General features: G+C 36.2%; 3 protein-coding genes across 3 annotated transcripts; 2 read left to right on the forward strand and 1 right to left on the reverse strand.

The window, feature by feature from the left end:
• Nucleotides 1-447: 447 nt before the first annotated feature.
• Nucleotides 448-1,131, reverse strand: EAF02_000042 (uncharacterized protein; the record flags this gene model as incomplete). Its single annotated transcript, XM_038896090.1, has 1 exon — nt 448-1,131. The coding sequence occupies one exon, from the start codon at nt 1,129-1,131 to the stop codon at nt 448-450; it is 684 nt and encodes a 227-aa protein (XP_038762949.1).
• Nucleotides 1,132-3,396: 2,265 nt separating this feature from the next.
• EAF02_000043 (uncharacterized protein) lies at nt 3,397-4,881 on the forward strand (the record flags this gene model as incomplete). The annotated part of the gene is made up of 4 exons (XM_038896091.1): nt 3,397-3,746; nt 3,807-3,915; nt 3,962-4,301; nt 4,349-4,881. 4 exons carry the CDS (start codon nt 3,397-3,399, stop codon nt 4,879-4,881), a joined length of 1,332 nt encoding a protein of 443 aa, XP_038762950.1.
• A 716-nt stretch (nt 4,882-5,597) lies between these two features.
• Nucleotides 5,598-7,036, forward strand: EAF02_000044 (uncharacterized protein; the record flags this gene model as incomplete). Its single annotated transcript, XM_038896092.1, has 3 exons — nt 5,598-5,872; nt 5,921-6,020; nt 6,074-7,036. The coding sequence occupies 3 exons, from the start codon at nt 5,598-5,600 to the stop codon at nt 7,034-7,036; spliced, it is 1,338 nt and encodes a 445-aa protein (XP_038762951.1).
• Between the last annotated feature and the right edge of the window lie 5,352 nt (nt 7,037-12,388).

The raw sequence follows: 12,388 nt of genomic DNA on the forward strand, positions 1-12,388 counted from the left end.
AAAAACGCAGAAATCTAGTGGCGTTTTGTTCTTTCTATGGCTGGGCTTTGTCTAGGCTGTTACTTTGTTAGTACTGAGATTATGGCTTTTACGGCTTTATGGTTGCTTCGCTTTGGTTTGGATTTGGTAGCTGTAGATAGTATATGGACGGAGACTCGGGAAACTATGCCGATGAGTATCATGCTTAGAGAAAATCAAGATGGTGGGTAAATTTCCCGGGATCTAAAAAAGGTGTAGATATGGTTTTTGGAGGCTTTGCTCAAGTTCGCCAAATGGTTGTTTTGGAAAGATAGATGTGTCCCACGGATCTGTTTTAATCAAAAGGTATGTACAATGATCCACGATGGCCTTGTTACCATCAAATAAATACAAGAATCAAACTCCTACTAATCCTCCCTTTTTCTTCTCCACATCCCCCATTCCTACATAGGTATGGTCCTCCACAAATTAAGACATAGAAGGAACATTGATCTCCGCAATCTTCCAGATCAAACCTCCCTGCTCGCTCGTAAGACCAGTGTATGTAGTTCCCTGACTAACTCCCAAAGTAGCTCCGAAGTTTGGATCCGCAGATGCAAGCGTGATAGTCGTGTTGACATATTGTTGCTTGGCAAGTGTACCCGTGCAATCGTCATTGCATTCTGTGCCGGTTCCCCATCCCGTCATAAGGCCCGAGGGATAAGAGAAATAACTTAGCTCTGCGCCGGTCTTTCCATTCGTGACAGTTTGTGTCCAGTTGCCAGAGGTAGCGTTATATCCATAATCAATCAAAACCTGATCGGTTCCAGAAACTGCAGCTCCTACACCATCGAGTTGTCCGAACCAGCCGAATAGAGAAGCGCGGACACACCATTGACCCGTAGTGGCACCACACCAGTCGTTGGAAGGCCAGGATTCGAGGGTAGTTTGAATGAGATCGCCGGTACCGTTAGACATACCTGGCCAGAGGAAAAGCTCGCCATTTTGAGTGGAAGGTGCGGTTCCCGGAATGAGAGTAGTGGTGGAACGGAGAATGTGAGAGGTCGTAGGACCAAGAGAAAGTGCACCTCCCCAGCTGTCGCGGCGAAGTAAAGCTGGTGCAGCTTGGACGGCAGCTGAAAGAGCGGTAATGAGGATGGTCGAGGTATACATATTTGACGAAGAATAAATGAGTGACTGTTGAAATGAGTGAAAAGATTTTGCTGGTGATTAAGGGCACGAAATGAAAGACTGTGGCAATTTTGGAATGAAGAGTTGAGGAAGTAGTGAAGTTGACGATACTTTTATATCGGTAACATCTAATTCCAATATCGTATTTACACTTCAAGAGGTTGTCGGACATAAACACCTTTGTGCCACTTGGAGCCCTGGATACATTGCTCTTGGCTATTTCGGACCCGCAAGACCCCATGTTTCTGTTTCATGTAACCTACCGACGGAGAATTGTTTAGCGAGTATTTAATTTATTTTGGTGACATTCTCAGTAAGGTCGCGGAGCAAACCCTTGTGGATAATAAGGTTTCCTACTCTCGACTGCTATTTTTCTGGCCAATATGTTACTTCATGTGAACGTATTGGCGAAGGAAATACTATTTGGTCAACTAGAGCCGTCGTCCTGCAACCTTAGGGGCTCCCAATCCATGAAAATAGAAGCAACAATGAAGCTTGAGCCAAAGTGCCGAGTGTTCTCCACTTGATCTACCACTAGTGTGTCTGGCGTTGAAAGGCTCAATTTCCCTATTGTCCGATTCTCCAATAATGTTTCCCATACCTTGGTAAACGTTTGCCGACAATCCAAAACTTGGGAACACTTCCAGAACAAAAACTGGTAATGATCCATCGTCACCAGTTACTCACTGGGGCGGCAATGTTCGATTCAATTTGTCAACTTTGCAATGTGCCTCGGAAGTTATTGATTTCTCCGCAGCGGTGTAAATGCTGGAACAAAATCCTAAAAGGGGGGTTATCACTCAAGAATAAGTTATGCTTAAAAGAATAGACCAGTGTTTTGAACTTCGAGGAAAGGTGTCACAGAAATTATCTGTTTACTTTATCATGCCAATTGGTCTTCACCAAGGGACAAAACTGACTACCTATAATATACCAACGAATCACTTGTAGTTTCAAGGATAGGGGTGAAGGAAATTCCAACAATGCTGTGTAATTTTCCACCCGAGAACAAGCTGAAATTTACAGAAGGAAGATACCACCAACAATTGAATGCACGGTCGATTGGCCCATTGCACGCATTAAGTATGTGCGACGTGTGCAATCGATATCAACGAAAAACGTGTTTCCGCGTACAAACCTGGCGGCAAAGCTCATAATAAAGAATGAAGCAACTGGGGGATGAAGAGACGCTGGATGAGCTTGAAATTGTCGCAGAAAAAGCAACGACATAGAAATGAACACAAAAATGTGAATAAGAAAAAAGACGGCAATTCAAATCAGATATACCTAACAGTCGTTGTCTTTTTTCCTATTGTGGTAGAAGCAGGTGAAATGTTTTTCAACATGGTAGTCCACTGAACGCACCGATGCTACACCCAGTATAACAGCTTTCATGGAGAACGCGATCTGCGTAGTGCGTATGATCAAAGTAAATATCAAAATCTTGCTATCCAGGGGCACTCAACATTAATGATAAAATCACAAGGTGTGCTGTCCAGTTGAGGAAATCGATAGAGAACTTGCAGCACTTCCGGATTTGCAGATTATACGTTCGACAGTCTTTCGAGGTCTAAGTGATGATCAAATTGTCCGAGCAACCTTCGTTTTACTTTGAGGGAAAATAGTACGAGGTACATATAGGGAGGTGACGAGTTGTATTCTCTTACTAGTTACGAAAGTAGGCTTTTCTGTTATACCGGTGTGGTTCTCCTGCGGGTTGAATTTTCGTATCGCACAGTCTTTGGAAATTATTGTTTCGTCTGTAGTGAAGATGTATTCTAGCCAAAGCGATAAATGTAAACACTCTTCAACAAATTGCTCAAAGTAAATCGCAGGAATTTGTGTTTGATAAGATAAGATGCCTTTTCTGGCTCTAACTCCAATCTGCCGTGTTTGAACATCACGGGGAGACCCACAATTAGAGGTATTTAGTGCGTCACGCCATCACCTCCGCATATTCATACACATTATGATAAGGGAGATCATGTACATAGCAATAACGAAGATTGGCTATGATTTTTGGTGTAAACGAATCTCGAACCTCGGTTTTGATAGCGATTGGCAAAAAATGAACTTAAATATTGCGTGACAATGTATCCATTATTCCGAATTCACAAGGAACTAGAACGAAATTAGAAGATGATTCAAGTGAGACTGAAATCGTCGATATACTCAACTTTGTCGAACTTTGAGTGATTGGATTGAGAAGGAAACAATTCAACGAACTTCTATTCTTCAAAAAAGAAAATGACTTCAACACAAACATATGTACCGGCATCTGTCAATCAGGCAATAACACCCCCAAAGACTCCGGAATCTTATGGGTATCAGAAGGTCTTTCACAATTGGCCTGAACCAGAGAGCGAGCCCGAGGGTATCTATTTGCACCACGAGACAGAAGTTCCCCGCCAGGAATCCGATTCAATTCATAATTCGAACCTAAACAATGTGTCGCATCAAGAAGTCTTACTCTTGCATGGCGCAAAGCAAAGATACACCCATGCAGTAGAGCAACCAATACCTTCCTTAAGGAATGATAGAGAAATGCTTGTTGCAGTGGAAGTTATCGGTTTGAATCCAATCGACTGGAAAGCTCCGTAAGTATTATTTCGTGTATTGATAGCAAATGATATCATTTAATTAACCATTCATAATAGCGACTTTGGCTTTGGACTGCCTTCTCTCCCCTGTATAAGTGGCCGAGACTTTGCTGGAAAGGTGGTAAAATCAACCCAAGTAAATTCGAGATTCAACCCTGGAGATACTGTAAGAATCTATGAATGCCGAGTAAAGTAATTGCTAACAGTTCTAGGTTATGGGAATTTCCACTGATTATCGAGATTCTCGGAAAGCTGCGTATCAACAATATGCAATCGTTTCGGACTTCAATGCTTGCAGGCTTCCAAGTACCGTAAGTCCAATCAATGCCGCACCACTTGGCGTGGCCTTTGTTGCCGCAGCTCTTGGGTTAGGTATATGTTTGGGAGTAAATTTTGCCAATGATGAGGGTAAAATTCAAGGGCCAGATCTTTTCCAGGCAATCCGATCCATATCTAGAGATTCCATTCCACAGGATGTGAGAGCAGAGTGCTTTGATAGTATCCGAGAAGATGAGAGGCCCAAACCTGGGGACTGGATAGCAATTTGGGGAGGTGAGGCAATCTCTGTAAAACTTTGGATAAATGCTAACGGTTGTAAGGTTCATCTGCTACTGGGTGTTGCGCAGTCCAACTTGCAAAACTGGCAGGACTTAGAGTTATTGCAGTGATAGACGTTGCCCGAAGTGGTGAACGTATGTTGAAACATGGTGCAGATCTCTTGGTGGATCGTTTTGACACTGAAAGGGCGATATCCATCGTCAAAGGTATCACAAAGGGAGAACTCCGCTTTGGACTTGATACGAGAGGGAAAGAGAGTACAGCCCTTCTCGCACAAACCATGCGTTCAGAGAATGGACTCGAAGGGAAAAGAGCGCATCTTGTTGGCTTGACCGGGTTGCCAAAGGAACCAACTCCAGGAGTGCTATATCATTCGGTTCCCATCAAGACATTTCATGAGGCACCGAATATCGGTGAAGGATTGATGATTTGGTTGGAAAGACTATTCGAGCAAAATAGAATAGCGACTCCTGAAATTGAAATCGCACATGGTGGGTTACAAGGCATAAATGCAGCACTTGATAGACTGAGGGATGGTTCAGTAAATGGTCCAAGAATAGTTGTACCATTATGACTGAGAAGCTAAGAAGATAAATGTATATACAATTGATGAGACATTGAAATGAATATGGATATGACGCGCCGACGAATCAAAAAGTTTGTTGGACGCGGGCGGGACGTGTAGTGGTAGTTGTGAAAAATATTCAAGATTAGATTAGATTAGATAAGGGCTAACCTTACTATGCTATTCAGAGGTTAGCATATTACCATAACTTCCTCTCATGAGTGAATCTCTTCTTTTCTTTTCGTCGTGACAAAACTCATCAATGTTCTATAATATACAGTTTGATATTGGTATCACTACTTGATCTCTGAATTCAATCATGTTTGCTCCGGATCACCGATGTTTGATCATCATAATTGTTATTATGATGGTCTTGTCGATCAATCTCTAGTCTCGGGCTGCAGTAAAGCTCTTGCACAAGGAGGGGTGCATATTGCACCATCCGTCGCCCAGGATATCAATACATAGTTTTCTCCCACGAGAAATCACGTCCTACGCAACCAAAAGTTTGGTTAAATTACCGACGGAAGTTTTCTTGTAGTTCCAATATGATGCGAGTAAAGTAAGTGCTCATATTGACGTTAGTGAGTATCAGTATGGCTACTTGAAAGCGTAGCTATCTAGTATTTCTTTCCATTTTCATTTCATTACTTTTGTTCTTCATTTTTCGTCCTTCTCCTCTGATCAAGTGTAATTCACATATTCTACTACCTCTACATATAAGCATGTCTACTACCATTACAATCAGCAGCAATAGTCCAATTGTCATTCGCCATGATGGACCCAATGGCCATGCGAATGGACTTACCAATGGATATGTTAATGGCGACAGTCAGAACAGATTCATTGAATATGCCAATAGCGTCACTACGAATGGACACAATACACATTTCACTGCCGAACCGGGACTTAACGATGCACCAGATCGTGTAAAGTTCGCTTATTGGGTCCCTAACGTTTCCGGTGGTTTGGTTATATCGAAAATTCCCCAGAGAACAAGGTATTCTTTATGTTCCCCTGAAAGATTTCTGTCACTAACGTTTGATAGTTGGGACTACGAATCGAATATGAGATATGCGCAGACTGCCGAGGAGGTTGGATTCGAATATGCTCTCACGCAAATTCGATTCATGGCAGGATATGGAGCTGTGAGATTCTTGAATACATTATTGGCACACAAACTGATATTGATTGTTTGTAGGATAACCAACATGAATCCGTCTCCTTCTCACAAGCACTTCTCCATAATACTAAGAAACTGAATGTCATCGCGGCCTTATTACCTGGACCTTGGAATCCAGCCGTCGCCGCCAAGCAAATTGCTAGCATCGATCATTATACAAATGGAAGGATATCTGTGAATATTGTTTCCGGTTGGTTCAAGCAAGAGTTCACAAGCATTGGACAATGGTGGCTGGAGCATGCTGAGCGATACAGGCGTAGTAGGGAATTCATCGAATGTTTGAAAGGGATTTGGACTTCCCCAAAATTCTCATACAAAGGGGATTTTTACCAATTCCATGATTATCCATTGTCACCAAAACCACTCAATTTACCCGGTCGACCACATCCTCTCATTTTCCAAGGTGGAAATTCAATTGATGCTCGGGAAAATGGAGCATCGGTATCCGATTATTATTTTATGAATGGCAATACCCTTGAAGGATTCCAAGAGCAAATTGCTGATGTCAAAGAGCGAGCACGAAAGCTCGGTCGTGAAGAGAAAATACATTTTGCTGTCAATGGTTTTGCTATCGTCAAAGAGACGGAAGAAGAGGCCATACAGCTACTCTCGGAAATTCAAGGCAAAGCCGACAGAGAAGCTGTGAATGCCTTTTCGGATGCAACAAAACAAGCTGGCTCATCAACAGGGAACAAGAAGGGCATGTGGGCAGATAGCAAATTTGAAGATTTGGTGCAATACAACGATGGGTTTAAAACAAAATTGATCGGAACAGCTGAACAAGTGGCCGATAGAATTTTGTTGTTGAAAAGCTTAGGAATTGATGTTGTTCTGATTGCGTTTTTGCATTATGAGGATGATATTCAGAACTTTGGTGAAAGGGTTTTACCATTGGTTCGAAAGCTGGAGAAGGAAGGAAGAGGGAAAAATGCAGAGGATGAAATTTTAAGGACTGGAGACGTTTACCGTGCAAAAAGGTGAAGATTAAGGTGTAACGTACACTCAGAAGCTGTAAGGCCTCTTTTACTTGATTTTCTTTTGAAGCACTGGTTGACTTTCAGGAGTAGAGCCAGGACAGAGTTATGAAAGCTCTAGAGGACCTGAAGGAACCTCGACCTTTGGAATGCATGTATAGGGAGTTTGGGCTCGCTACACAGTCATCAATTGGCTCTTCTCCAAGTACTTGATCGAATATGAATATTTTACGACCAAGTCCCTGTGTTTGGCGGAAAACTCTTTTCTCGTTGCCCAGCATTGAGATGTTGTTGTTGGTTGTTGGAAACATAGTAAAGGGACACTGTTGATTCATTCAATTTATATATTTAGTTTGTATTAGTACCGTCCGTCATGATGAAAATTATAAGATGAGAATGAAAAACTTATTCGGCTAACCACTATGTGACGGGAACCAACGACTTCATCTCCGCTCCGGACACGCGAGATTTCCGATATCCGAAATTCGATGTCCGAAATATCCACCAGATACACTCACATGTACATAGCTACTAAGGCCGATTTGAATCATTTAGCCAAAACCCTAAAAATAGAATTCTGTTTTAACTTAAAACATATTTAGTATTTAGATATAACGTAACGTATGGGGAACTCGGATATATGGGGAACTCGGACACTTTTTCAATTATTCTATATTATTATTATTATTATTATTAGTAATTTTCAACCGGGCCGTATAGGCGAGCCTCCCGGGGGGCATTACGGTTGGGCTAACTGCGGGGTGATCTTTTAATTTATATAATCCTCCTTTCCTAGGGATGGGGTCTCAATACCCTTAGTAGCCTTTCAAGTGATGGCTAGTGTACTTATATTTTTGTTTCCGATTCTTTGAACACCTTTGTGCACGCTTTTTAATCCCTTATATAATATTTATTTGAAAGTTGTTTTATTTTGTAAGAATAGTTTTTGTATACATTCTCTTATAATATAGTATACTGTGTGCTTCAATTTTCTTCTATATAGCTTTTCTAAATCTATCCTTTTCTATTCTCTATTTATATTCACCTAGATTGATTGATCCCTTTCCTTCTCCTTTTCTATTCTTTTAATAATATTTTAGAATATATATTTCTATAGAAATTTGTTATAGTAATAAATTTAGTGAATTTGGCTGGTGTATATATTAACTATTTCAGTAATCGTTTTTGAACTGCTTGATTGCAGAATAAGTATTTGGATTTGATATCTAGGGGTCAGGTTTTATAGATTATAAGGACTTTGTGATAATACACAATATGCTCAGGGGATTTGAATATATTATATAAATAGTAGATTGTTGTTTTCTTGTATTTAAATTGTTAATAATAGTTTTCGAAGTTGCTATATACTGAGTGAATCGTTAGTATGTAATAAGGAGTTGTTTATAAGAGTTCTAGTTTCTTAGAGTATTTGTTTGTACTCTTTGAATCCCATTTCTAGTATTGTTTGGAGATTATTAGTATTTGTTTGATTCATTACACTTATGCTACTAATTCTATAGCAGTTTTTACTATAGAACAGATATCGCTTATTATAGATCGATTTGTATATTCTAAGGCTGATCTTTTTATATCTTTATTAGCGAATATATCTACTTACTCATTCCCCTTGATTCCTATATAGCCTAGTGATTATTTGATCTGGATCCGATATATTTACATCAGTTTTATAGCATTTAAGGAAAGCCTATTATAATATAGTAGAGACTGTGTCTCTCATTCCTTATATCACTGATATACTATTGATATATATACAGATTTCCATTTGTTTTATGCTAATGATATTGCTGATTATTACTTGGAGGCCTTGGTATACCCTAATCGCTTCTGCATTGAATATATGAGAGTTGTAATACAATTCATTGTTTCCTTTGTATACTACCATCTATCCTCTATATACGATATATCCATATCCTACTCGCCTACTATCCTTATCAGTCTATTCCAATCCATCAAAGAATATATAATTTGATCATATATGCGCTTGTTCCACTATTCCTGGAATTGCTCTGCCACTACCCTCTTTTGTAAGACCTCTAGTGAGATCCGTTTGACACTTTAATATATAGTAGAGCCCTACTAAAGTTGTCTCCTTAATTCAGGAAAGGCACTAGCTGATCACCTAAACCTTTGTTCTGGCTGACTGCAATTGGCCTTCCCTGCTACCGGAGGAGTAGGTGGCTCTTATCCCTCGGTGATAAAGAGGGTGTTTTGGATCAATAGTTTGGGCACAAAATTATTCTATATGCGATCTTGTTTTACAAGCCATACAATCTTTCAATTTCAATTCCGAATTATTGAATTATTCTCTAACTCTTCTTTTTTAATCTCTTTTTCTAATTCTTCAATTAAATATTTATATAATTATCCTTATAGCTTTTCTCCTTCAGTTTTTTTCTTTATTTCATATTATTTTCAATATTTTTTTAGTACTAAAAACAAATTGATTTTATAATTTGACTCTTTTACCTTTAGTTTTCTTCTTCGAATTTCAATTACCTCCTGAATATCAAAAAGCTGTTTTCGAAATAGAACTATCTTAGCATTTTGAGATCTACAAGCCTAGTCATTCTCTTAATATATCAACAAGTTGATAATATAAAAGAATTATTATTTACTAGAACTATATTAAAGATCTGATTTATTTGTTTTAGTTTTATTCTATCTGAAAAAGAACTCCTAAATATAAACAAATCTAGATTTTAATTGGAAGTTTTTATTTGTAAAATAAAAGATTACTGAAAAAAATTAAATAATAATAAATTAAGTATTTTTCGTAAAACAAAAGATACTAAACTAGTTTCTTTCTAGCTAGCTTTAATATTAAAAGAATTTAATACTTTTTTTTAATATTTTGAAAAAGTTTTATCTATTCAGTTTTTTAGATTTGCTTTATATTAGTTTGAGAATATTGATTAATCTTTAAAGTATAATATTGTTTTATTGATTTATATATTACAATATTAAATAATTAAAGCAAGTAAGAATAATAAGAAGATAATATAAGTAAATCGATATTATTTTTTATATAAAAAGCAATAAAACTATCTATAATATAGCTTGAATAGCTATTCATAATTAAAAATTGAGATTGGTTATTTAATACTTTTTTGGATTCTGATTCGAAAACCCTTTTTAATTATTCTAATCTATAGCTATTTGAGATTTATCTATTTATATTAATAAAGAACTACTAGCTTTGAAATATATCCTTTAAAATCTATACAGAATTCGTATTCTGAATCTTGAAAATCATTATAGATAATAGAGTATTTCTAATTATATTAATACATTCAAATACAATTATTCATTCTTACTTGTTAACTATAACTTTTCAATTCGATTTTTGAATAGAATCAATTATTATATAAGTATTTTGAATACTTTCAATTCCAAATCCAATTTTATCTATATTATACATATTATCTAATTCATATTTTTACTTAATGAAATATATATGAAATATATCAAATCAAATCTAAATATTCTCTGGAATTACTTCTTTAACCCGATTAAACTCTAATTAACATAAATAACATATTTTTAGTTCTGAATATTGTTTTTGAAATCTAATAAATCCATTTGTAGTGTCAACGGGATCACTTCTGGGAGTTTTCAGAAGCTTTACCGCTGAGCTAAACGCCCAAAGACTAGGAGATAGAATGGAAGTTCTACCTTACTCTCACATTTATAGCAGGACAGGGACGGACAGAAAGGGCTTAGTGTCCCACCCGTGACAATTCGTCTTTTATAGTTATCAATAGGTCAATATAATTTAAAGTAAATTGTATATCTTCTAAAGTATATTTTTCATATTTATTTTAGATATTCTAATAATATTATAAACTCATCGGAATCTGTATTATATATAATATATACTTTTACTTTTATTTTGTTTCTTAAATTCACACAAATACCTCGAAACCATCTTTCTAGCTTTTACAATCTATAAAAAATACTCTCTTTCTTAATATACTTTTAATAAAAATATCGTTTTATAATATTTCTAAAAAAGAGATTAATAAATAATAAATAAATATCCTAGAAGTATATATATATATTGGAATTGAATAATTCAAGTCTTAATAATACGAATATTATATAAAGATTTGTTTATAAGTATTAATATTCTGAAGCTATATCTTATATGAATCTTTTTCTTAAAAAGTGTTAGATAATCTATATATATAGAATAATATTTAATTAAAAAAGATTAATTAAATAATATATTAAAAATAAATAGAAGATATTATATAAGTCTATAAAAGCAATTAATATATCGATTTCTATTGATATAAATTGATTCAAAAAAAGATAAGTTTTAATAAGGTTATTATTATTTTCTAAAATTACTTAATTTTAGGTGTAGATTGAAAAGAAAAGAGAATTATTAATAAAATTAAAATTAAAAACGATTTTATGAATTAATTATATAATTTGATATTAATATTTTCAAATTAATTTAAAGATTTTCTATAAATTGATTGATAGATTTAATTATTTATTTATATTAAGTATATTTGTTTATTATAAGATTATATATACTAAAATGATTATATAAGTTTTATAAAAGTAATAAAAGTAAGGTTTATTTTTATATTAAAATCTAGAATATAATATTATTATTATTATATTCAAAAAATAAAAATATATTATAATTAATTACTATAATAATATACAAAGGAAAATACACTCTATACAATACAATCATTTTTTCAAGATTTCTATATATATATATATATATTATACAAATTATAGAAATTTTTATTGTGTAAGGCAGAATTCTATTTTTAGGGTTTTGGCCAAATGATTCAAATCGGCCTCAGTAATAGCAGTAAACTAATTGACGTCGAACTCGAATAGCAAAGTCAAGAATCCTAGTATCCCAATAACATCAATAATAATAATTCCACGTGCCACATCCCTTGTTTGAAAGTTGAAACAACCTTGGAGATCTAGAATTCGAAGCATCCAGGATGGCACGGATATTTGTTGAAATGGCTGTGCTGTGCTGTCGGGTCTGTCTGGTCTGTCACTTTAAGTCTTTGAACCCCCATACGTGCATCTTCCCTGCCAAGAATCAGATGAACTTTATATTTCTTCCACCATTCTTTCACGATGAGTTATTTATTTTCACTCGATATTTAGAGTTGTGAAGAGGTACTGCTTATACTTTCCCATCACAATCGTATTCACAGTCGTATTCACAATCACATCACGAGATAGGAAGGTCGCGAGAGCATCGTGAGGGCGACCACATCTCTCAGTGGTCATCGAGTGCGTACAAAGTCTAAACAATGGATACGGTCGACCGACCACATGGAGATGGACCAGCTGGAGA

This window comes from Botrytis sinoallii (assembly GCF_014898435.1).
Source record: "Botrytis sinoallii strain Bc 23 chromosome Unknown BSIN_001, whole genome shotgun sequence".
Classification (NCBI taxonomy): Eukaryota; Fungi; Ascomycota; class Leotiomycetes; order Helotiales; family Sclerotiniaceae; genus Botrytis; species Botrytis sinoallii.